Source organism: Lampetra planeri, chromosome 13, assembly GCF_965212315.1.
Source record: "Lampetra planeri chromosome 13, kcLamPlan1.2.h2, whole genome shotgun sequence".
In the NCBI taxonomy this organism is placed as follows: Eukaryota; Metazoa; Chordata; class Hyperoartia; order Petromyzontiformes; family Petromyzontidae; genus Lampetra; species Lampetra planeri.
This window is the reverse complement of record NC_136119.1, coordinates 2,008,806-2,035,939: the sequence shown is the minus strand read 5'-3', so window position 1 is coordinate 2,035,939 and position 27,134 is coordinate 2,008,806. Positions and strand designations below refer to the sequence as shown.

General features: G+C 46.6%; 1 protein-coding gene across 1 annotated transcript; it reads right to left on the bottom strand.

Annotated features, from left to right (window-relative positions):
- On the bottom strand, window positions 1-24,619 carry RNF180 (ring finger protein 180). Its single transcript, XM_078599824.1, has 8 exons — window positions 24,063-24,619; window positions 15,094-15,213; window positions 14,554-14,658; window positions 12,878-13,810; window positions 11,274-11,360; window positions 8,269-8,494; window positions 7,277-7,414; window positions 1-4,541 (listed from the first exon to the last, which is right to left on the bottom strand). The coding sequence occupies exons 2-8, from the start codon at window positions 15,196-15,198 to the stop codon at window positions 4,348-4,350; spliced, it is 1,788 nt and encodes a 595-aa protein (XP_078455950.1). The 5' UTR covers window positions 15,199-15,213; window positions 24,063-24,619; the 3' UTR covers window positions 1-4,347.
- Between the last annotated feature and the right edge of the window lie 2,515 nt (window positions 24,620-27,134).

Here is a 27,134-nt window from a genome sequence, read left to right as displayed (position 1 = left end):
TTGTTTTGAAAGCAAAGTGTTTATTTTACTATATCATGCAACTCCAAGTTGTTTGCAAAGGGTGGCAGTTTTGTAAACGTATTACTAAGAAAACGACATGTGTATATGTACTGCCCAAGGCGTAATACTATGGGGACAAAAAAACAAATACGGGACTGGTGTTAGCATTGGCGCACACAGCCCAAACCAGAAACAATAATGGCTACGACGTTCATCATTAGCGCTGCCTTTACAGCAGAAATAATAGTCGAACATTTCTGGAAATGGCGCGTATTCACAATAGAAATTTGGTACTGGCAACATGAATTTGCCGTGAAAGCTTTCACGAGATTAAATTATCCGATAACGGTGGCATGATGGCACGGAATAAATGTGCGTAGCTGATTGCAGTAAACATCGAATCGTAGCAACAAACACTGGATAACCTGTGTAGTGTCAATGGTAAACGTGGACAATTCAATCACTTAAAAATATATTCCTACTTTTAAAAGATACCGTACATTTATTGAAATGTGTACGCAAGAATAATGTAGCATTTATGCCGAAATGTATGCAATGTTACCTTTATGAACTGATAATACACAAAACACATGACAGTCGAGATGAGGCAAAATAAAACGATAGAAAAATAATAATCGATCCACGGACTGAATGATGCTCCCAAATTATACCAATTCATCAAATTTTGAGGCTGGTTAAATCATTACACGCCGACTAAAATGGTGCCATAAAACACTTATGTACTTACTGAAAGTAAACCATACACGCAACCTAATGGTACTAAAGCACTCTTTGCAACTGCTGCCAGACCCTCTACCGAATATATCAAAATCAATATACGCGTAAAATAATTACGTGGCGTCACGGTGGTTTGCAAGTCATAAAATAACAGACAAGTGTCCGCAACTCGGCAGCATTTGTTTAACTTGCTGATGACATTCAGAAAAAGAGAAGAAAAAATCACCAGAGGTTGCTTCGACAAAACAATGCGTCTCAACATCATCATCAGCAGCCGTAAGCTATTAACTGTTGCATGAAGATCTCTCCCAAAGCTGTCGCCGTATCTCATGGTTTGACGATGGCAGATGCACCACCTGTGCCCCCAACTGTGCCAACTTGCTGTGTTTTAGTCGCCCGGCGCTCCGCCCGTTGTGAGCGTCACTCCTCTGCCCTCCGTTGTTGCTGGAGGACGACTGCCTCCATCTGCCCAGTAGCAGCGTCCTCCACGAGCCTGTCCTACCCGCTACGCACACTTAAACACACAAGCTACGCACCACGTTGCCTTGTTGACGTACCCAATGCTGCCTATGCAGGGCTATATTGAGATGATGCAGTTGACCCACATGGGTGGATTATCTATCTGGAGTGTGTAAACACACAAAAAAACATAACAGGACTTCGAAGCGTCTATTTCCATTATGAGCTCGTTATAATCAGCTATTCATTCGCAGGCCGTTCCAAGTCCACTAAAAAATAAAGGGTACTATCAGCTCTGTTGTATACACTTGCAAGGCATGTCCGCTTCGTTTCGTTATTTGAGGCATTTTATATATAAACCACAAATATCTGTCCCTTCCTTCAGCTCATTAGCAATGATGGGGCCAAACAAATTGCCATTATTCTTTCTTTAGCCAGCATCAACGATTCGTTCACTCTCAATCCTTTTCTCTTCTTGAACTTGTACCGCTGCATCTATCCACCTTGTTTGTCCATCTTTCCCCAACTTGCCTTTCCTTACACTTTTGTTGTGTGGCATCGCCAAGAGAGGGCCCTCCTGTGCGGGCTCATTGCAGGAGTTGTTTTCAACAGACAGTTTTGGCCACCCCCTTCTTCTTTCGTATGGCTCAGGGGTTGGCAACATGCGGCTCTTTAAGGACCGCATTGCGGCTCTTGAAATAACGAGTTTTTTGTTTGTTATACATCCCGAATTCGAACAAAATGTCTCTTCTTGTTATTTTGGTTGCCCATGCCTGACCATGAGAGTCCAGTTTACCATGGAAAGCCCAGTTTATCATGGGCAGGGGTCGCAACCCGCGGCTTATTACGCACTGCTTCGTAACGATATTTATTCGGGGTTGTCTCGGATTCACGTGCATTGCGGCCTCTTGAAATATAGAATTTTTCTTACCAAATTCGAAATGACTCTACTTGTTATTCGAGTCGCCGACATCTGGAATGGCTGATGACGTAGATGCCGAGCAACGACTACAATTTCACATTCAGGTGGTCAGGCCAGACAACCGCATCAGCAGCCACCCTTACATATTCCCCGTCTCAGTGTGGTCCAAAGGGCTTATTGAACCAAATATAATTCCTGCGATAGATTTCATGGAATCAGAGGTTCCAATTGAAGGGCGTTATCTATGTACTTAAATCTTCCATAAATTGGACGCTTAACCTATTAAATTTGGAAACCACCTGCAATTTGGGAATTAAGAAATTACGCGGATCATAATTGTTCGTTGCACACTTTGTGTGGTGGACAACTGCTGAGCAAGCAAAGGTTTATCATTAGGGCATTCTGCAGCAAATAATTGTAAAATAAGTCTATTTTACTGTGTATATATTTATATTCACCCTCAATACGAACTAAACATAAAAAAATATACATTTCAATATATTGCAACTAAACTGCAAGCCAAAGTACAAAACATCCCATGGCTGGGTTAAACAATGCAACTCAACAACTGCCACCATATCCATGCACATATAAGTTGAAATTGTGACTGCAGACTTCACTCCCTGTGTTTTGTAAACAAGAGGTCACATAGCAAACATTGTGCTGTGGACTGGAGAACTCGACGTCTGAATGTGCTCTGTATGATTTTTCTCGGGGACAATCCATGCTTACACAGATGCAGGGACTGCGTGTGTCACGGACAAATCCCAACCACCCTTCAGACATGCTGTGCGCATAAGCCCTATCTTAATAATAAAAGCCTACCGCATAAGTAATCACTATGTTTATATTTGTAAATAAGGCGGTAAACAGCTAATATGCTTCACCAAAACTGCACGGTTGTATCACGTAGTCCTTTACGTAATCCAATTAACAAATATCTTGTAGATATGTACCTAGGCTGTGTGTTCTGGGGTGTCCAGCACGACTTTTGAACTTCATTAATGAGAAAATAGACTTTAAAGCTAAGGTCACGTGTGCCATTATGGGACTTATACCAGTCTTCAATTTTAATTCAATGTTAAAACAGCCACATCAGCAGAGTGCTATCTATTGTAATGATCTTGAACATTTGTATTTTTTCTCATGAATGAAGCTGCACACTCAAAAGTCACCGGTGAGTGAAGTGTTTGCAAGCCTGGGACATCGCCTTGAAATGTATCTACAAGATCATGGTGCCACGATGGTGAGATATTAACTACCTCGCCTGGTATGAAAGAGGTCGTGCATTCGATCCCGACCCTGATGCCTGTATATTTGGAATTTGCATTTTTTCCCCGTGGTCGCGTGGATTTTCTCCAGGTCTTCCGGTTTTTCCCTCCATATTTAGAAACACGCATCTAGAGTATTTGGCTCCTATAAATGTCCACATGATATAAGCCAGTTCGTTCAGCTATCAGTTGTGGACAAGTCGATGTTGAAAAAGAGCTGTATAGCCGAGTGGGCTTTACCTGGTAAATTAGAAAAATAGTTCAGTTTGAGATAATGTTTTTTTGTTTGTTTAAATTTCATTTGAATAGGCTCAAGCAAAATCATATTAAAATTAGCAAAAGCTTCCAGCTAAAACCCACGGGAAGAATACTGCAGCGGCATGACCATTACTCCACAAAACGGGGTAGGCCACGAGAAGGCTGTCATCTTCAACCACCCGAAACCATGAATGCCCATGACTCACGCAAGCCTCCCGGCAATGCTCCCTCAGAAATTAAGGCCACGAAGCTCCTACCTGCCACAGGTACACGAGTCGCAAACGCGCCCAGAACCGGCCGCCAAGATCCACCCCGAAAAACCGGCATGGAAAACCGTTTACTCAATGCAGGAAGCGATGTAGGACTTTCGAAATATTTTTGGCGGGCCGCACGCGACCGCACACCTTAGCGTTATCTCATAAAGATGCGTTAAAATAGTGTGCGTGTCGACCGACTGTCGATACGTGCTAAAATCAGAAACACAGTGTTTCCAGGTCGAATAATATATTCCCTCTTTTAGTACCCGATTTGTGCGGCCAAGATGCTTGCAAGACGACAATCATTGTTTTCGGGGCCGTTTCAAAGTATTAGGTCTCACGTAGCCGCACAAAATAAACCTGGGGGGTGGGTACGGCCCACGGTTGGGTGGGGGGGTGACAAGGGGTCCCCCCCCGCCCCCGCCCCCACCGTTGCCTGACCCTAGAATATGGAGGTGAAGAGCAGGTAGCAAAAGCAGCAGAAGGTGACGAAGCCAATGAGCCAATTGATGGAATAGACGTAGATGATGATGCGGTCCATGTCCAGCCAGCCTCGGCTCTGCTCCTCATCCTCGTCCAGGCGGAAGGCGTGCGGGAGGTGCCAGCGCAGCTGCGTGCCGGGACGCCCGCTAGCTCCTGCAACTCGGAAGGTTGTCCACGATTAGCGCTGTCAGGCGGTGGCACACGGGCGGCGTTGTGGCGCTGTGGGGTGTCCCCCCGAGCTGCCTCCACGAGAGGCGCGGAAACAATTCCTGCCTTGCGCGATTTGATGAACCGTCACGATTCGGGGTCACAATTCCATTCTAGAATGTATTTATTTTTTTTCGTCTCGTTTGCATAAGACATGTACCCCACGGATCAATTCATAGACTAAAGCTTATTCTTACACTCATGACATGCACCGAATGATGCGTAAGAGCATCAATTATTTATGATTTGTGCAAATGATATGCTAATGCAACATTTATGCTAAGGATCTGCACACGTTTTATGCTAATGCCGCATGCATGTCAGAAACGATCATTTGTATTTGTTTGTTTTGCATTGTTTTTCAGTACCCTTTGGGTATATCGCAATATGAATTTCAAAACTGACCATGAATCGCAATCATTTATCAAATCACGAGGGGTTGCAAAACATTTACATACTTTTCTGCGTGCAACATAGAGCTGCTTGTTGCTTGGGGTTCGCAGCGTTCTTTAATCAACGAACCGGAATCACACAAAATCAGAAAAGCCCATGTCGGCTGTTTCTTAATGGCAGCTTTGGATCTTTAAAACGCACGCAAAAAAACACAAAACACAGTATTACAGCGTGTGCTCCGTTCATTGCCCTGTCATTTATTGAGATTTACGCCCAGGATCACGATAATCCGTTTGCAGCGCAATCGTTTTTCCCGCTATAATCTCCATTCCGGATGAAAAATGCCACTCAGGAATAAGGGTCACGGTAAGATTCTCTCTCGGTTTCCCCGTGACGAGAAAATCGCAAGTCAGGAGGCTAATGCTCCTAGCCGACAAGATGAGCTCTCACAGTAGTTGGCACCACTGCCGTGTCTTGCCACGTCTCACCCTGTTGTTTTCGGGCTAACTAATTCATTCAGACACCGCCTGGTTTGAGACAGTGACCCAGGACAGCGGCAGTTTCGTTCCAGCATTTTCACATCCGTATCACAGCAATGACAAGTAGTGATAACTTAATAAAACCATCCATAGTCTTCGACATTTAAATTATAGGCGTTTACAGGTGACTGCTAAAAACTTTTGCAAACGAGATTAGATTGTTACTCCGAATCTATTACTGTCATGCTCTGGGCTATTGCGCACACAAGTAATAACGTTAGCGTCTGAGCCACTCGCCATTTAGTAGTTCCGCGAGTCTGTTCATTAGCTAAGCAATTACACAAACAACGTTGTGCAATGTTAGGTTAGATCTGTCGCTTTCACTTGACATTGCACTGCGAATGCTAAAAGCTGATGCACATTACACTCCTATGCTGCGGTGCAACAAAGCACTGGTTATAATTACAACGGGACTGAACGCTCTGCTGCAAAATGCTGTAATGAACTACATGATCAAAATGGCGAGTATGAAATTACTGCAGTCCACAAGACACAGACCTTCGTTCAAGGGAATATATGCAGGATGGTGTACGTCTATTAAAGGCGAATCTAACAATTAAGTGAACCAATGTTCCATTAGAAAGCTCATTTTGCCTGGCGTATGCATGCCCCACTATACAGATCAAAGCAAAAGTAACTGCTGGGAAATAGGATCTCATATGACATGGATAGGAGGTAATGTATTTCTCTTCGAATGCAACACTATTGAAAAATAATGCAAATATTGACGCACACAACCCACGGGCAGTAATTATCAGGGTGGGCGTTTTTTAAATCATTTGTAAAAGTATGCCAAAATTACCTGTAATGCGCAAAGCTATGTTCTACTAGTTTATGCGCTTACACCGAGCTCAGTTCTACCTCGGCCTTAGTATGCTATAAATATTTCCATTCAGTCGAGCTGAATGAAAGAGTTTAGTCGAAGCTTTGAAGTAAATTCATACATAATTGCTTTTTGAAACGGAAAATTTCCATCGGTAAACAAAGGTAAGCTTTGTCGTCAAATCGACAGGACACATCTCGCACACACGTGGACGAGCGCATAATCGTGCACGAGGACCTGTCGGATGTAATGCGTGGAGGAGAGACTCAAATTCAGCTTTGATATTACGAGTTGTGTCTCACGTAAAATATGCAGAAATACACGTACAGTGGCACTGCTTGTGTCCCGTAATGAAAATCTCAAGATTGGAAAATTCCCTAAAATTAAACAGCAAATAAAAACAATCTGTATCTGTCCCAAGGTAACCACTGTTGCTCAAGTCTTTATGGTCAGAGAAATATTAATAGAATTCTCACTGTGCGGGGTCACAATTCGAATCAATAATGTACTACTTTATAAATCATTGGTACTGTTTAGTTTGCACTCTCAAATTGTTCTGTTTCGTTTGAAGAATGATGTCCTCTCCAGTATTAGCCAGTTCCATGCATTCGATTTTGTCGGTGCTGCTTCGTTCTCTCACACATGATTTGAATGACGTATCGTGAGCATAAGAATCAAGGCAGTGTTACATGCCTAATAAATATGGAACCTTCAATCCGCGAACATCTTCCAAAACTACGACTGATAATTTATTCACTGAACAAACAACTGTGAGGTGCCAACAAGGGCTCATCCACTGCGTCATTTAGCTCTCTATCTGCCCCTCTCGTGGGCTGAAATCTTAACTACAGAACCACCGCATGCCCTGTGTGATGTGTGCAGATCCATCGCACAAGGCTGGCGTGGGCTGTGCGACAGTGCCGTACCTCTCAGGGAGGCCATGATCGTGCGCAGTCCCCCCTGCCTTCCCGGGAGGGGCCAGTCCGGCCCGTGCAGCCTTAGGTCGGAGCGCTTGCGTGCCACATACGCTCGTGGGAACAGTAGCTTTGCCGCATCGTCAAGGGCTGCACAGACCACACAAAGACAAAGATCCCCCATGTAGCCTCAACAGACTGGTGGGAAAAGTGCCATTAGCCAGCACTTATGAAGGCCGGGGCAGCACACGAGAGGGTGGGTGGCCAGCACCACGCCCGGCCGCCTTTGTCTCCAGAGTTGCGATGTTTATACACCACACCAGGTGCTCATATGAGGCTGAGCCAACCTAGGGAAGGCCCAGGACCGGTTCAGATAATCGTCGCTGGTGTTGATCGTGAGCAGCAATCAAACTCGGGTCCCTGGGTTTGTAGCGCAGTGCGCCCACCGCTACACTATCGCACGGACCACACACACGCACAACAACAGCCCCTGATTAGCCTCACAGAAAAAGAGCTGTTAGCAAGGATCTATGGAGGTCAGCATGAAAAACTACCATCTTCATCAAACTGACTATATATAATACATAGATAGGCATGCATATAGACATACAACAACCAACGTTAACCACTAAGTGGCAGTGACGTCACCACGACACTTGTGCCATGCTAGGTGCACTTTGAGACCACGTGAAGTGCCGAAGGCCCGCTGGCAAGAGGTCAAGGAACAGACCCAGATGCCAAGGATTGACTTGGATGACTGGCAGATGCACCAACTGTGCTTCCCACTGTGCCAACTTTCAGCCATATACAGCCGTAACAGCTGTTGGGGAAAATGCAGCTAGCAAGCATCTACAGTGGAGTACGTCAAGCACTGCTGTGTCCGCATACACAAAGGATGCAAAATCTCCGGACACAATCTACCATTGAGGTTCACGACCTCGAATCGTGACGACGCATCGAATCGCCCAGAGGGCAAATCAAGCTGTCCCTATGGTCGCCGTTACCCGGCTGGTAGGTGACGCGGCGGATGAGGACGCGGCAGAGTGGGCACGGCGTGCTGCCCGGGTTGTCGCGCGCCAGGCTGCGGAGGCACGTCTCGCAGAACACGTGGCGGCACGGGTGGCACAGGTAGGGGCTGCAGTAGACGTCCAGGCAGACGGCGCACGTGTGACCCTCCATCTCGGCGTTGCCTTCGCTCTCCTCCGCCGTGTCCCCGTCGCGATGGGCACGCTGGGAGACGGGAAGCGCCGTGCGTGCAGCGGGCGCGGCGGTCATTGCGCGACACGTAGGGACACGCCTGGGCAAGGTGGCTCGAAAGCCAGTGGTGAATGACAACATTACATTACATTTTATAGCTTATGAAGTGTCGAAGAAACGTAATGCTATGCTGCTTGAATGTACCTCGGATCAAAATATTAGGGAGAAATTAAATGGAAAACAGCATCTTATTTCAGACTCCACACGTCTCCCATAAATCCCAATACAATCATTAAATATTTTACCACTCTCCTATGCAAGGTATGCAGCCATCACTTTCACAATATCAATTCCGTGTTTAGAAGTAAGAGGTGCATTATGGATGAGAGGGGTATCAATAATCGATCACCTTGTGCTGCTGAAATTATGCACTTCCAAAAGGCTGTGTGTCTGATGGGTCACATAAAGAATCCTTTAAATATTTAAGTGGAGAGACAGACGTATGAAAGGGACATATATTGTCTGCTAATTTATGTTATTTATATATTCCACGACGCTCACAATTATTTTTAGTTATTTACTGTATTATATAATGTTGCATAAAAATAGGAACCACATCGTAAAAAAGGGCCCTTGCTTGTAAGATCGGCCGTTTAATTGCATTTATTCAAGCAAACCTGACTGCTCATGAGACAATGCATGTCGAAAATGGTCCAGCATATTGCTTGTATTTGAAACAACGATGCTGATATTATGCACTTCCAGAAGGCCGTGCGGCTGATGGGTTGTATAAGATATTTTTTTATTTGTTATGCGGAGAGACGGATATACGAAGGAGACATGTTATCCACTTAATCATGTTTATGTTATACATATTTGTTAATTGATAGTGCAGTGGAGTGGTAACGCGCTGGTTAGCACACTAAACTCCAGTTTGATTTCTAGTCACAGCTACCATCAGTAGCGAGTGATATCAGACCTGGTCTTGAGTGCTCTCAACACCAACCCACACTGACCAGCGTGGTTATCGGTTTCACAGCGCAGTGAGCTAACCAAAGCGCCACCGCCCCACTATTACTATAAAAGAATATCAACTAAAAGCACACTGTTTTTAGATATGTCCATATTATAATGCTACCTAAGTTCAAGCAGTATAACATTACATTCTTCCATGTTGCACAATATGTATAATGTAATGCTGAACATGTGTGTTTTGCACATTAGTGGTGTGCTTATCAACACATGTTAATGTACATACGATGTGGATTAATCATGACTGCTTCCATTTAGGTTTCAAATCGAGTCAGCACAACAGCTGACAAAGCCTATCCAGTTCAGCGCTGCTGCCTACTCCCATTAAGGCCATTCAATCAATCAAGTCCTTGAGAGTGAAACGTGCCCCCCCCCATTAGTGCATTAAGATATAAGCAAACTGGTTTCGTTCATCGCAGTTGCTGAGCAGAGGTCCAAAGGTCGGCAAGAATGAGTACTTGTGATAGCGTGGCAGAAAACAAACACATTGAGCGTGGTTATTGCAACGTGGGGAAATAGTTGACGGGAGTACGTTCAATAGTCCAGCGGCACGCGGAAAGAAGTAGGAAGAGAATTGTTACGTCCGACGATATGGCAAATTAACATGGTGTGTGCGGACGAGAAAAAACATTCAATTTAGTCGGAAGAGTCGTTGATATCGGCAGACGTATAGAGGGGTTAGATTAATGAGAACAATGACTGTGGTAGCTGCAGTAAAAGAGAGACAAGGAAATAAACAAACAATGGCGAGAATGACTGGACTGCATTCTTCGAGTGCAGGGTTAACCCATCGAGCTAACTGCTTGGCAATGAATCCTCACATCAAGCAGACTGAGGTAGCAACTGAGAGCTCCCCTCCATATGTGGCAGCGAAGCCACGACACTTGTCAATAGTTTCCCCCAGCAAGTGGACGTGACATTTAGAGCGCCGACTCAAGCGCGCAAAATTTGAGAACTACTTTGCATGGATTGCCATCATATTATATTGATCACAATAATGCTTTAGAGAAAACACTTCGGATCACTCTCTCGCTAACGCACGGACACCACTGTGCTACCGAGCGCATGCAATGCCAGTGATTTTCAGCCGCGACCTGAAAGGTCATGATGGTTACAGCCACTAAGGCTACAGTTAGATAAGAAATCAATTATCCTGAATCCACTTTCAATTTATCTTGGGGTGGACAATTATAAAACCAATTCATGGCGACTTGAATGGCACCATTATGTACACAGCTTTAGGCCACACTTAAAACAGCAAGTTAGTTCACGCTGCACTGCTCAGTGTACACGTCTGCAGGTCAAGCGTTATCGTTTTAGCTGCCCTATTCTCAATTATCATTGCTTAAGAGATATCGCACCATGTGACATCTAACAGTGGATTTGCAGTACTTTGTGTTTTCACATCCACCTTTGTGAAAGTTAAAACATCCTCCTGATGAATTCATTCAAGAGTTGTACTGCTTTAATTCAAAGGACTATAGCCATTGGGCATGCATTGATGATTCACCCTCCACCAAAACGGCAATGCAACGTCGCAAATTGATTCGAGAATGTTTGTCTTGATTGTATTGTCTGCTTTAATTGCTTTGTTAGACATGTTTCATTCGTACCAAGGGAATATTTGTATGTGCCCGTAAATATACGAATCTTAAACTCACAACTTGACACACGTACAGTGAACGTGAAAATATGTTTCAAACGATGAATCAATGAATGGACAGATCGTTACATGCCTAACCATGAGCTGTAATCCCACCGAGCCGTGTAGGAATCTGACCTTTCCTCTGTCCGTATCCTGCTTTTTCTGCAACCATCGATCTCCTTTGCGCCGATTTCTTCCAACTCTCTTCATGCGACTTCTCTCCTGCATGGAACATGTAACATATGGCAATGCCCCCTCAGTGCCATGTGCCGTATATTCTAATGCCGTGCCTACACTGTAAGTAGTTATCCCCCAACAACATTCACGTAGATCATGGGACCTCCTTTGCCAGTACCAAAATATGATAATAGATTTTCCCCCTTTTTTCTGGCTACAAAACAGGTGTTAACATGTTAAAACACCAAACTGAAACCTTTTACGAGGAATCATGTCTGCATTAACCACAATAATTGTGGTCAGAATGCAAAAAAAAAATACTCTGATAATATATGCATTGTCCTTGAAACTGATTGGTCCACACCAGAGACAGCTTTCTTGTGAGCCTCATCTCAAACGGTGTTAGACCAGAGGATGCCAAAAGGCATACTTTTGGTCTAACAATGAGACGAGGCTCAAAAGAAAGCCGTCTCTGGTGTGGACCAATCAGTTTCAAGGACAATGCACATACTGTCAGAGTATGTTTTTTGCTTGCATTCTGACCACAAGCATTGTGGTTAATGCAGACATGATTCCTTGTAAAAGGTTTTAGTTTTGGTGTTTTAACATCTCAGCACCTGTGTTGTAGCCAGAAAAAAGGGGAAAAACCTATTATCACATTCACGTAGTTTTTGCTCTATTCTCAACCAAACTGGCAGCAAAGCACATGTAATTTACAGCCATGTCCTCAGTGGAGATCCACTATTTCAGATGCACATTTAAACCACTTTAAAAGTGTGGGGTATCATGAGTGTAATCATGAATCAGCTTTGTTACTGGTGTATAGCATGTTTAATTAATCAATACATCTTTATTTACGTTCCAATATCGCCCTCAATAAAGAGGGCATCAGTGCACATTACAACAGAACGGGAACGGTACAGGGGGGCATACAGCAACAGGAATGAAAACAGAAGCCCGTCATGACCCCAGCGGCTAACACTGACGGAGGAAAATAAAGTGCAACCGTGCGCAATGAATAGTATCAGAAAGGTGTGTGGCGAATAAAAAGTATTCAAAAGTAAAGGAACAATTTTTTTCATTTAAAATTTTTGATTTTATGGCAAGGCGAGTCTGAATAGATGAGTCGTGCACAGGCCACGGAATTGAGAGACACTTGGCGTGTTTCGGATCAGGGAAAAATGTTTAGGAAAAAATGCAACGGTGTTTGCCATACTCGGACAAATTGACTTCATCAACGCATTAAAAATACCAAGCGACCATTGATTTAGCCCATAAATAATCCATATTTTCGAAAACTACAGATGATTTACATAGCAATCTGTATGTATTATTTTTTAAATGTTACTGTATGTGAGATTGTATTTGCCCAATTTGTGGAACTACCCATTAGTTACTTTCAATAATACGTCATAAAAATGTATTACATCTAAATTTATAGCTACATAAATCACATTACATTAATTAAATTACGCTAACATTTTTCGTTAACGCAAGCAGAATCGTTTTTACATGGGTGAACACTGAACAAGCACAACGTTCCAAGAGGATAAAACAAATACCTCGGACTGCACACGTTCCTCCGCGTCAGCCTCCAGGAATTCACGATTCCGTTGAAACTCCAAGGGCAACCGTGGCCGCTCAAGGGCAACAGAAGGCTGTGCTTCATCTTCACAATCAGACTCGCTGCCAGAGCCACTGCTGCTGTCGCTGAACAACATCCGTGCTGCCACTCCTGATGCCGACCCAACAGTCCCGTCCGCTCCGTCCGACCTCCTGAGCGTCATCCCGTCATCGTCATCGTTCCGCGCCCGATTCCGGAGAGAGCCGGTCACGCCACACATGGCGGAGCAGGACAGAGTCCGCCGAGTGTGCGTGTTTTCCTGATCATCTTCCAGAATGGCCGATCGTTCACCATCAGCAGGCTCCCTGTGAAAGTGAGCCAGCAAGCTGGACATGCAGGGAGAGCTCCCAATTTCCCTCTTACCCCAGACCGCCGTCGCGCTCCGCGACCGCCTGTAAGCAAGGGGAGAGTAAACGGCAGGAGGACTCCCGCCACTGTTTCTCAGGTCCAAGCTGAAGCATTTCCTGTGCCTTCTGACGACATGTGTGGGAGGAGGTCCTGTTGCCGGGACCGACGCCTGAAGAATCTTCTCGATTGTGCACCTCTCAGCCTTGCCCTGCTCAGTCTGCGGCATGCACAGAGAACGCTGTAAACAGGCTTCCAAGCTCGTTTTGCTGGGAAGTGACTGCGGTGGCTCGGTTAAGGGGTCCTTCACAGCCGGGCACAGGCCCCTCCGAATGAAATCGGGCTTCGACTGCACGTCGATTAAGTTTGGTGGGGAAGTCACTTCGTAGTCCACTCGGCTCTTGCAGATTTGCACAGCGGGGACCATGTACTCACCGCATAGGCATCTGGAGGGAATTACAAAATTGAATGATCCCAAACGGCCACCGCAGTGTGGGCAATGAAGCTTACCCTTTGTCCACTGACCCTGCAAGCCGGCAGAATGGAAAACAAATAGTCACAATGCATAAATTGTCAGCAGGGCTCTGCTATTCTCGTACACGAACGCTTGTTCCATAACGCACTGCAGCTTTTGAAAATTGCCACCATCAGCCGCAGAGGTCATGTGAGTTATGACTGTAATGTACAAAAAGGATGGTCATCAACTTAAAAAAAACACATATTCAGTATGTGTTCAACAGAAGTGCACATGTGCAGGTATGAGATATGTGCATAATATTTACATTTCAATAACTTTTCCCCCATACAATTTCATCATGTTACTGAGGAATACCAGAACATTTTGCTCTATGCAGAAGCACAGAAACGATGGTTTAAGTGCTGCCTCTATCACGTAAACACGGTGAGTGTTATGAAAACGCAAATCAGCATTTTCATTATCCGCGAATACAGCACGCTTGTTGTGAAAAACACTGGGGAAGTGCATAAATGATTCATCGTGGTTTGTTGACAAAGGTATTGTTTGCTTCATAACAAATATCTAAAATAGAATATTTTTGAAAGCCACATGTGAGTACATTATATAAATAAAAACAATCAGTACAAAGAGATATCCCTTAAAGGTCTTTATTAAAATGTGGTCTATTCGAGTTAGAGTTTTGTTGGATTATATTAAAAGACTTTACTAACATGTTTTTGTAATGTAAGCGCATATCTAGCAAATATGGTTACTTTCCTAAAGTGTGTAAAGTTTGAATAAAGCGTAGATACCCTGTCCATTTCTGTCGTCAGCCAGGAGGGGACGTTCTCTTGGTTGATGTACCAGATGGAGCTCTCGTCCTCTCTCTCGCACTTGCCTTCACAATCACGGGGGTTCTGTAAAGATTTGCCAATGAGGTAAAACTGACCTTGCGCCGGTTTCAATACAAACACTGCCAAGTAAAATCATCTGGCACAATGAATGGTTCATAGATTTTTAGAAACCGGCAAACATTAAAACATCAGTATGCGGTAATTCTAGATTTGAAGCTTTCGTGACTGCAAGGAATCATCTTCTTAGGTTTTTTCGGTAAAGTCACGTAGAAAGTAAAATAAAATAAATAAAATAAAATATTTTATTTTTGTTTTTATTTTTGATTTTTGATTTTTGTTTATATATTTTTTTATTTTATTTTTATTTTATTTTACTTTCTACGTGACTTTACCGAAAAAACCTAAGAAGAGTATGCGGTAACTGTGATTTGGCCATAGCCTTGGCCAGTATTTACATGCAACTGTGGACCATGGTTTTAGGATACATGTGGTCGTTACCAGCTGTTCTCCATGCGAGCTCAGCAAGTTGCTTGAGTCCATTAGTGGCCGTCGGCATTTCCAACAGCGAAGAATTGCTGTCTGAACCACAGGGTGCCTTCTCATGTCCTGAATGATCAACTGTAGAGAACACACTGATAAATAACATATTGTACAGGGCAAAGAACATATGGCAGGCAGGAAGAGTTACACAAACCTGCATCATTTTATGTATCGCGCAGTTTCTTTTTTTATTAAGCCCAATAGATGTTGATGCTGTTGAGATGTTGTAGCATAACAATTGCAACACAGCACCGGACAATTTCACCATCACAAGATTTACACATTCTAAAATTGCATTTTCTGTTCTGGGATTCATTTAGGAGCCGCACATACTAAATCACAGGTGACACATGGATGTCTTAGTACATACAAGCTGCCCCGAATTGTCCTCCTTGAAGTCACATGTCAAAATTAGGACAGAGACAAAGTCCCAAGGGCATATGGCATTTGCAGAATAAACAAGACGGGAAAACTGTTTATTTAAAGATCGTGTTTACATTACCTACATCAATATTATATGAGACCAAATGTGAAAACAAGCATAATTCTGAATTTCAGTCAGAGTACGATGTCTGTAAGGCACATGCATAACAGTTTCCATGGTTATATTCAATACTTAATCTGGCAGTATTTACTGGTCTCATTAAAGTTGCAAAATGGCAAATTAATTCCATTTATAACCGTCAATGACCACTTTTTTTGCCAAAATGGAGTGCAAACTAAACCAATATACGATGCCTTCACTCAGGGGATTTTTTTTGCTCTAAAAACAATTACACCGACAATAGTACTAATTTGAGATGAAGTAAAGTTAAATGACAGATATGAATCCACAGGCCTTGATAGTGCAAAGTTAACTCGATCACAGGGACCTATCCTAAGCACTTGACATGTGTCTGGCACATTTCAAGAATGTGTTACTTCAATGTACAACCCTCATAATTACATTTCAAGGTACCAAAAAAAATGACGTTCAACACTCTATATGTTAAAAGCAATTAACACATTACATTAACATGCAAAGATTGCTCAATCGAACCCAATTTTCTTTACTCAAGACAAGGTAAGAGCCGACAAAATACACAAGAAATCTTTTGAAATAAATCTCTAGGTCACCGTACATTGACCAATATTATGGTAATACGTATATTATTTAGTAGAAATCGACCTTTAAATTACTGATGTTTGCTATAAGATATAACAAATCCTGTGCATCAGTGTTTGGCAATAAACCCGAAACATGAGCCAGTGTCAAAAGGATTGAACCCTGATCCCATTTAAGCTGTCACATAGGCATCCACACTGACCACTATATTACCGAAGCTGTATCACACTGTTGCCATTAAAATGTCGATTCAAATTAGCTGTTATACGCATGTAAAAATCAACAAGTTATTTGACAAAATGCATGGGTAATGTTGGCATGTGGTTAAAACCATTGGACTAACAATGACTCAGTATTGGCCCAACATTTCATGTTTACTTGGATATGGTTGCTTTGTGTACATAAAACCCCATTTTCATTTGATAGATTGCAATCATTTGCAATCTATCTAATGAAAATAGATTGCAAATCATTTGCAATCATTTGCAATCTATTTCATTGCATACGAATAGATGGCAAATGATTGCAAATTGCAGCTTTCGAAATGCACGAAAGGTACAGCATAATTCAAAGCTTTTGTAGACTATTGTGGCATTTTTGCATGTTTATTGAAGCACATTTATCAAACACTCCCCATGGAAACAAAGCCAGTGCTTTATAAAGGGAATAAAAATAACGTTTTCAAAATCCATTACAGAGAGGTTATTCAGCAAGAGCAAATTTAACTTTTGGCTACGCACAAACAGGTAAGTCGACAGAGGAGAGGTAAGCACGGAGTTGTAGGCAAGCTCCAGACAACCCTTATGATTGAAAGCAGTTAATTTTCAACATTGCAGGTTTGTGGATGGCTACACCATCCAAAATAGTGAACATTCAGGCTACGGCTATTACAGAGAGCCCCTAACCTCCTAGAAGATCACCGACACAAAGTATGCATTTGTAATCATGAACATGTAAACATTTAAATATTCAGATTCCAACTTCAATCTTATCCACATTATGCTGAACGACAAAACCTATTAAATAAACTACTGAGATTAGAAACAAAACGTGTATGCATGTACAGCCAGACACACACTCTGTCTTAGCCATGTCTTGATAGATTCCAGTTGAAGGTTTTGAGATAAACTGCATATGTAAACCCAAATTGTATTGTTTATCGCCAAATCACTGCGTTTAAACCACCAGAGGCAGCTTACATGTGTGTCAAATGCCTACAGAGGAATGCACATTCCAAAGGGTAGAATTCCAAAAAGCCTTTCACATCTATCACTGCACAGCTACCTTTTAACATGTGACAGCTGGCAAAGGGGTGAAGGCAACTTCAAGGGAGTATGTGGATCTGTTAACACCATTGAATAAGCTTTCGTGTAAACAAGCATATGTCCTCTCAAATTGTGTTGAATGTTAAAATATGAAGCTGTTACATAACACTTATAAAAATGCTAATCTTGAAAAGCCTCACTTAGTCTTAAAGCAATTTTCAGCAGTTTTATGCAAGAGCACGTTTGGGGGGGGGGGGGGTTATATTTCTATAATTTGCATATGAGAGGAAGCCTGAATACCCTGAGAACATCCACCACACATATGTGGGCATAGATTTTAAGAGTCCTCACTCTGCACAGACAGGTTCAGGAAACCATTGGAACGCATTCTCCTGGCCACTTTGCAACAGCGGGTGTGTGAGTATTTCGCACATCGCAATGCAATCCACCAAACCTTACCTCCAAAGTGCTGAATAGTTAAGTAAACAGTCGAGCGTATGGCCAAATTTTCCGGAATTTGTCCGGTCTTGGTAGATGAGCAGGGCTGCGCTTGGATAGTGCTTGTGTAATGCGAGCGTATGTGGGTTCGCCGCCCCAGCCCCTAAGCCAATCAGGCACCACAAAGCATCGGGGGCAGGGTCTAAGGGCGGAGCCGGGGGGTGTTAAGGGAGGGGTATTATCTGGAAGGTTCTTAAGGGGTGTGGCGAAGGGCGGAGTCTGGGTGACGTGGAAAGGGGATATAAGGGGGAGCCGGAAGGGGCTCAGGGTCAGTTGGTGGGAGCTGGAAGCTGGGCCACGTCGGGAGTCTCCGCGAGCCATAGGCCACGTGGCGACGCAGAGACGGCTCCCAGCACGCCTTCTGCCAGTGGTGCGCGGGAGCGGGAGGGAAGCGCGAGAGCGGCGCGGGAGCGGGACGTCAGTTCTACGGCGTGCTGCGGAGTGACTGGGAGAGCGGAATGCGAGCTGTCCATAACGAAGAAATAAAGAGATGGTGACACAGTCCCTTGTCGTCGACCCGTTTTATTACAATTGGGGTCAGAAGTGGTTCTTGACATGTCCAAGCATCTCAAGAAAAAAATTCCGCCTACGCCGTCTTCCGACGACGAGCTCACCCAGGACCTGGCGGTCCCGGGAGCGGGGGGCCCGGACGGGGCGGCTATGGGCGGCTCTGCTAGGGCGCAAGAGGTGGTCGCCGGGGCCAGGCCGTCTTCTTCCCCGGACGCTGACGACGGCTGGCGGCACGTGGAGGAGCAAATCGACTCGCTGCGTGCCGTACTGCTCAACTTGGGGATGCTCATCGCGCCAACGACAGCGCCGGGACGTCCGCATGGCACGCTGCTGAGTGGGGAAGATTAACTCGGGCAGGAATCTGTCGCCATTGCGGCCTCTGCTGGGCTTCCCGCCATTGCGGCCACGCGGCAGGACGACGCCATCGTCGTCCTGCGGCGGGAAGCCGCCATTTTGATGGCACCGCATGATATGCCAGCGCGGGGGGTTGGACCTGATGGGGGCAGCGGCGCGGGGCGCAGCCATCGTCTGCTGAACTTGAAAGAGTTCAGCGCAGGAGGGGACTGGAGCGCTTACGCGTGGCGCTTTCAGTCCGCTTTTCGCTCCGTTCGGTGGACGGAGGGGGAGGCGTTGGAGGCCTTGCCTACGCTCCTCGACGATGTTTCTCTCGCGGTGTTCCGCTCCATTCCTGCTGAGAAGGCGACGCTATGGGAGGCGTTTGTCGAAATAGCCTAAGTGTACGAGCCTCTGTCCGATACTCACCGAAAGTTCGTGCAGCGGCAGCGTGGGCCGGAGGAATCTCCCATCGCCTACCGTGGCGCCCTGGTGGCGCTTGCGATGGCTGCCTACCCGGACGCCAAGCTCGATATGCTCGAACCACTTATACTCGGCAAGATGTTGGAGTTGTCTAAGGACCTCGCCATCCCGATGCTGGTGTGTGGCCACGAGCCGCTTACTTCCCGGTTGGCCGCCAAGTGCCTCGACGCCCAGTTTAACTTGCGCCGTTGGGCGCAGATGGCCGCTTGGATGGGCGACCCTGCCGTGGACGGCAACCCTACGGGATGGGCGCCATCACGGGTCGTCCGCGCTCCGGACGACGTGGGGACTGACGACCTCGTGGCCGTGGCGGGCCACTGGGTTCCGAGGAGGGGGACTGCGGTGCGTTAGGATGCTTCGTCGGCGCCGCTCAGGGACGTCTGGGGGGCCGACCGGCGGGCCAGTATGGCGTGCTTCCGATGTGGCCGGCTGGGCCACTTCGCGCGAATCCCGCCGCTGCAGCCGCCATCGTCGTCGAGTTGTGACCCTAGCCAGGCAAGTCGGTATGCATCAGACACCCGGCAAGCTCTGTCACCTCATGCATCTTCGACCGCGCATAATTCGTATGTCCGTGCCTCCAATGGGGCCGTCGGCAGTTCGCCTCGTACGGTTACCTAAAGGAGAAAGTTAGCTCGTCGCGTGATAGCAGCCACGACGGGGTCTTCTACGGTGCCGGGCTCTATTCAAGGGGTGGACGTGCAGATATTGGTGGATACGGGCGCATCGGCCACTATCATCTCCGATGTCATATTCCACCTCCTGTCCATCCCCGCTTTGCGCGTGCGGCCGGCTTTCGATGCGTGTATTGCTGCTAACGGGGGTAGTATGGACATTGTGGGTCAGGTCGAAGCGCATATTTCAATTGGGAACATGGCGGCTTCGGGGACGGTCTTGATTTCCAGGTCACTGGCAGTGCCTTATCTGTTGGGTACCGATTTTCTCGGTCGAATGCCGGTTAAGATCCTCGTGGATCAGGGCTGCATTGAGCTGCCTGCGGGACGTAAGATATTTTTTTTCGCCATCTCCGTTGACCCGTTCCGCGCCGGACGTTTCGGTGAAGGCGCTTGCTGATGTCTCGGTGGAAATTCCTCCGGGCTCATAAATGCTCGTCCTGTTGCGGTATCGTAAACAATTTCGCGGGATAGACGCGGCGGTGGGCGTGCTGCTGTCCCCGTCTAACACCGCTAGCAAGGGGCTAGCGCTGGTTGGGGCCCAGACAATTGTTCGGCCGGGTCAGCCCCGTTTTTGCAAGTTTTGAATGGGGGGGGCGGAGGGCGTGTTGGTTGCGGCCGGCACGGTTTTGGCTCAGCCGTACCTATACGGTAGGAAATTCATGGTACGCAGGGAAAATGCCGCCTTGCAATATTCTTTGAAAATCGAACAGCCCTCTGGCCAGCTGTTGCGATGGTTGGAGACGCTGCAGGAATTCTCGTTTGACATTTAGTACCGTAAAGGTTCTCGTCATGGTAACGCGGACGCGCTCTCCCGCCTGCCGCAGGTATCCTCTTGCGCGTGCGCCTCGGGTACTAATCGGTGCACACGCCCCCCTCAGCCCCTTCGGCCAGTCATGTCCGCGATGGCGGATTCCCCGGACCCGACCTGTCCGGGGCCGGCTCACGGGGTGTTGAACTTCCCGCGTTCGGTGTGGGTCCGCGAGCAGCTGTTGGACGAATCACTCACCTCGTTGCGGAGTCAGGCGGGCAAGCCGCAGGGGTACTCGTCTACGGACACTTTTCCGAGAGTGGCCCTCCGGGACGGGTTGCTCATGTGGAGGGATGATTTGCTGGGCCGTTGGCTCCTTGTGGTCCCGGTCACGCAGCGGAATGAATTGGTTCGGGTACTGCACGCCGAGAAGTTGTTACATCTTGGCGTGCAGAAAACCTTGCTCATGTTACAGCGAGACTATTTTTGGCACGGCATGATGGCTGACGTCGCCAAGGACATTCAAGCCTGTCCCGAGTGCGCTCGACGGAAGCCACCGAGACAGCGTTATGTTCCTCCCTTGCAATAGATCCAGGTAACGCGTGTTAACGAGCTGGTGGCCCTAGACATCCTTGGGCCCTTTCCCCCATCCGCCCGGGGTAACAAATTCCTGTTGGTAGGGGTGGAATATTTCTTGTGGTGGCCGATGGCTTGGCCCTTGCCCGATCAGTCGGCGTCGTCCATCACGGAGTACGTGATGGACAAGGGAGCGCCCGAATGGCTGCTTACGGACCAGGGCCGCAACTTCTCATCTAAGCTGTTGCGTAATGTGTGTGACGCATTGGGCACCAAGAAAATACGTACTTCGCCCTACCACCCGCAAACGGATGGGATGGTGGAGCGGTTGAACCGGACCCTGTCGGCTATGCTGTGCCATATGGTTAGCGAAAAGCAGGCCGATTGGGATCTGCACATCCCTGGGGTGCTCTCTGCCTACCGGATGGCACCGCACACGTCCACTGGGTATTCACCGTTTTTTCTCATGTACGGGCGTGAGAACGTGCCGCCTGTTGATGTGCAGTTGGGTGTGTGCAGTTGGGTGTGTGCGCAAAGGAGCCCGCGCTGACTCTCCCCGAATACATTCGCGACACGGTTCGCCGCGTCACGGAGGCGCGGGATGCGGCGCCACGTCTAAAACCTAGGCCCATAATGAGGGGTGTGCTCGGCGTTCCCAACGCGCATCGCCATGGCATGTGGGGGACTGGGCCTGGCTCCATTGCCCACAGGTGCCGGTGGGGACCTCTCCTAAGCTGCACAGACCTTGGAAAGGTCCGGTGGAATTGATTGAGGTTCCTAGTCCCCAGTGCGCACGCATCCGGGTGGGGTCGCGCCATTGGTATGTCCACGCTTCCCGGTTGAAGCCCTTCTTTGCCCCTTGCGTCGGTTCGTCATCCCCAAAAGTTGCCTTGCCGGTGTCTGATATGTCCGGCGTGCCGCCCCTCTTGCCTGTTCAACCTCCGAAGGTGCCTGTTGTGCCTCCAAAAGGTTCGGCGACCTTGAGCCAACCTGACGCAGGGGATCCTGCACCGGACGGGCCTCCACCAGCGGCGATGGATGTCGATCCCACCGCTCTTCCAACCCCGCCGGGATTGCAGTCGGCGAGGGCCCCTATTCTCGTGAAGGATGGACTGGCGTCCCGTACTAGATCAAAGTCCCTTCCCTTCCGTTGATTGCTACCGTTTTTATTGTTGTGCGTTGTTCTTTATTCTGATTGTCCGTTACGGTGTTACTGTCGCTCGCATTGTTGTCTCGTCTCGTCTTGATTTAGCCGGGACGGCTAGTCTTTTACACCGGGGGGGGGGGGGGGGGTGATGTAATGCGAGCGTTTGTAGGGTTTCGCCGCCCCAGCCCCTAAGCCAATCAGGCGCCACGAAGCATCGTCGGCAGGGTCTAAGGGCGGAGCCGGGGGGCGGAGTCTGGGTGACGTGGAAAGGGGATATAAGGGGGAGCCGGAAGGGGCTCAGGGTCAGTTGGTGGGAGCTGGAAGCTGGGCCACGTCGGGAGTCTCCGCGAGCCATCGGCCACGTGGCGACGCGGAGACGGCACCCAGCGCGCCGTCTGCCAGCGGTGCGCGGGAGCGGGGGGGAAGCGCGAGAGCGGCGCGGGAGTGGGACGTAAGTTCTGCGACGTGCCGCGGAGTGACCGGGAGAGCTGAACGCGAGCTGTCCATAATGAAGAAATAAAGAGACGGAGACACAGTCCCTTGTCGTCGACCCGTTTTATTACACTTGTTTGGGAAAACGCTACACCTACAATAGGAGTTATAGGCTGCTGTGGGCAGCGAAGTGCAAGGAAATCCATTGTCCTACCGTACTGAGTATGGACTTATGTCCACGCTGCCAAATATACTCCACGACCCCGGTTTTTTTTCACATACCAGAGCAGAAAAATAGCTCAGTTCGCCTATGGTCACTCAAATCTATGCTCCATACTCGCAACAAAGTCCAACAACAACAATGCCGGTTAACAGATCTCTGTGCAGACCAATTCCTGCCACGCAGACACGGTGGTGGCAACCTCGGCGGAGAGGCGGCCTCGTGCAAAGCAGTGAAGATGTTTGTTCTTCATGTGCCAGGGCGGTCAGTTCGCGTGGCCGTGAGATTGACGAGTGGCGGCGTGAGAGCAGCCGGCAAAAAGGGGAAATGATCGCCGTTTAGTTTCTCCACACAAAGCACAACCCAGCATTGAGACACCGAGTTACTGTGGCTGCGATTACCTTCCACGCACGCCGTGGCATTTGGAGATTAACCGACTGTACGCGCCATAAGGGTCAATTTAACAACAAAAAACCAAATCCCAATTGTCAACATTGGTAAAAAAATCATCCACTGCCGCGTATAACTGTAGCTGGTTCCCATGGAGATGCAAATAATTGCCATAAAATAAGAGATTTCAAAGGGCCCCTTACAAGTTGTTGTCATGTCTCCTCTGGATATCTCCACATTCGTGGTCACTGCGAGTTCTCGGTAAAGGAGGCCGAGACATTGACGTTCAACACCGCACACTCGACCGGGACCTGCGAGGGAGGTTGCCCGGCAGGTATTGCAAGCGAGACCGAGGCTGACCGAGGCCCGCTAGGCCCCGACCCTTTCGACTACCTTTCACCGCATGCAAAATACAGCAAACTATCAGCGCGTTAATCACGAGACCAAAGATAACACGCACACGGCAAGAGCATGAACTGCACCAGAGACGTGTTGCTATTACGGAAAGCAACATAATTTATGATTACAGTATAACAAAACACTGACCGTGATCGGACGGATGACGATGGGAGCAGAAAGTTGAAGCGATGTATCGCGACCTGGGCTCACTATTGACACGGGTGCGTGTACGTTTAATTTGAAATGTCAATAACTAGCAGCTTTAGATCGCTTAATTATTAACTTAGACGAGACAAGGATCGCACATCTCGGCTCAAGCGAGGAATGCGAGCGAGCGGTATACGCGCTCAGATCAGCCCCGTGCCATCACAGCCACTCCTGCACCCTCGCATATAATTACAGCGTTTTTATATTAACGTCCTCGATTTTTTTACATTACAAACACATCGTTTTACAGTTGAAATTGACTTGACGTAAATCTAATATAGTTTTTTTTAGAGAGAGAAAAAAATCGAGGACTTTAAAGTGTGTATTATGATGTAAAGTTTCATACTCGAGGTTAATATATTGTGGATGAAAAAAAAACTTGGCAACAACTCTTTACATTAACATTTAATTAACGCAATTAATAAGCAGCAATTTAGAAGAGATAAACTATTTATCGTGATAAACTAGATTATTTTCACAGAGGACTGTACATGTAAACAAATGCGCTCCTAGTGGGCATTTGTAATGATGGCTTCGGACCTTGCAATTTGTAAATACCATCATCCTGACATCATGAGTTTTGAGTTCATTTTGTTACACAGGTGATCCCGTTTAACCAGTTTGCCCAGGCTATTTTACACGGTGTTTGGCATTACTAAGGGAGGTATCATCTGCAACTAAGACCATTGTAGTGGACGGAGAAGCCACATTAAACACATCACCAATGCCACTGTCACCATCGGCAGGGGAATGGCAAACTACAGTGCCTTTCTATAAATTTTGATTGAAAGCTTTCGTGACTGCAGGGATTCATATTCTTGGTTCTTTCGGTAAAGCCACGTAGAAGGGAAATAATAAAATAATAAAATTGTCACGTTTCGACTGCAACACAAGCAATTATCATCAGGTGTGAAATCCACAGCAAATCATCATCAGATGATGATTGCTTGAGTTGCAGTCGAAACGTCGTGAGCATTTTATTGTTTGATATTTTTATTATTTTATTATTTCCCTTCCACGTGACTTTGTCTTTCTATACTTTACTCATCTTATATGTACAACCATAAATGATTGCTTTGCACCCCTAATTATTGCTTATCACGTGCTACGTGACAGATGGCTTCTTCAAATTAATAGTGAGATTGTGAGCGTGTGTGATTTTGTGTCTGTGGTGTTGGCCAGTGTTGTCGTGCCAAGCGCAAATTGCGCCACGAACCCGTCCACCGGGGTTCCATTCACAGCCCACAAACAACATCGCTGGCGAAAAAATATCTGAACGGGTTGCAGGTTGACTCACCTTTTAAATGAGTATCGGGTGCGGTGTGTAAACATCATCACTGGGGAGACAAAGGCGTCCGGGTGTGGTATTGGTCACCCACCTTTATAGTGAACACTTGCACCAAGAGGCTGTTTCAAGGCTTTACGGTCACAGTTCCTATGATCGCTGTTACATTGCTTTTATGGCTTTATTTTGGTGATTTCGAAAACGTGTTTTTGGTTTGGCCATATTTGTTTGTTGTAGTACGGAGTTAGACTGATGGCCTTAATCTAAGTTGTCTTGTGGTTGTTGTTGTTTGACTTGGATCCCACTGGGATTTTTGCACAGAGCGTTGGTGTACGGTACTTTTTCTGCAATATTTTGCTGTCTTTTCTTGGATTTTCTGTTTGCACATAGTCACATAGTCACTTTGAGATGTTTTCTTGTTTATGTTTTTGTTTGTTGCGGTTGCACCCGATTCAAGAGCCGAATGGCTCACAGGGCTATACCAAATAAATTAAACTATTTTGTTTTATGTTACTAGGTTAGGCCCACTGAGCTGTATTGCTCTTTTCCTGAAGTGAGTTGGCCACGAATGATGGCGCAACGAATTGGCTTATTACGTGTAAATGTATCGCAGCCAATTTCTCTAAACGCGTGATGTTGATTCTAAATGTGGACATAAAAACCCCGAGGACTGGGAGAAAATTCCACGCGACCGTGCGGATAAAGCCATGCAAGCTCTGAGTTTAATTAAGTGGCTTATCGTGACAGCTTCATTAAGTGGCTTATCGTGTGGAAATTTATAGCAGCCAAATAATTTAAATAATGTAATTTGTGTTTTGTGCAGGTGAAAATCTCCGTCTGTGACTGGATTTTTGTGACGCTATTTGATTTTAAGCATTATTTCTTGTTTATCCAGCTTGCAGGAAGTTGTGTTATGCAGCTCGTGTAAATAATTTGTTGTTGTTTTAGCTCTTGTGAACTTTCACTCTTCCCACCCTGCGATGACCTTTGACTGCCGCCACTGTCAGCGGTTCTTGGGTTGTGGTCATCCAGGTAATACAGCTGCTTAGCTCAATGGAGATCTTTCCAGTCTCAATAAAGATTCGGAGGTTATTTATTTTATATATATATGTATTTGCAACAAATATATATTTGCAACATTTTGGCTAGCCATCGAACAAAGACGGCCACTGCATCGTGCACTCTCAGATGCGCTTCTGCGGCCGTCTGGACCCGGAGAAAAATCTACACGACCATGAGGAGAGAAACATGCAAATATATAGGTGTCAGGGTCGGGATAGAACCCAGGACTTCCTGTATACGAGGCGAGGAAGTTAACATCTCGCCACCGCGGCATCCCTTTGTCGTTGGTCCTGGCCACACCACCAACCCCTTTGTGCGCCGTACAGGACATTATAGCTACGTATTTGCGGGCAGAACTCCCCCCCCCCAAAAAGGCTATATTGGGGGAACTCTGTCTTGTGTCTCCCACGTGGTGTAACGACCTCGCCTGGTATACAGGAGGTCGTGGGTTCGAGTCCGAACCTGACGCCTATATGCTTGGAGTTTGCGTCTCTCTCTCTCTCTCCTCGCGTGTCACGTGGATTTTTCTCCGGGTCCTCCGGTTTATCCCTGCACGTTTAGAATCAACATCACGCGTTTAGAGAGTATTTGGCTGCCATACATTTCAACATGATAAGCCACTTCGTTGAGCTATCAATCGTGACCAGATCATTTCTGAAAAAGAG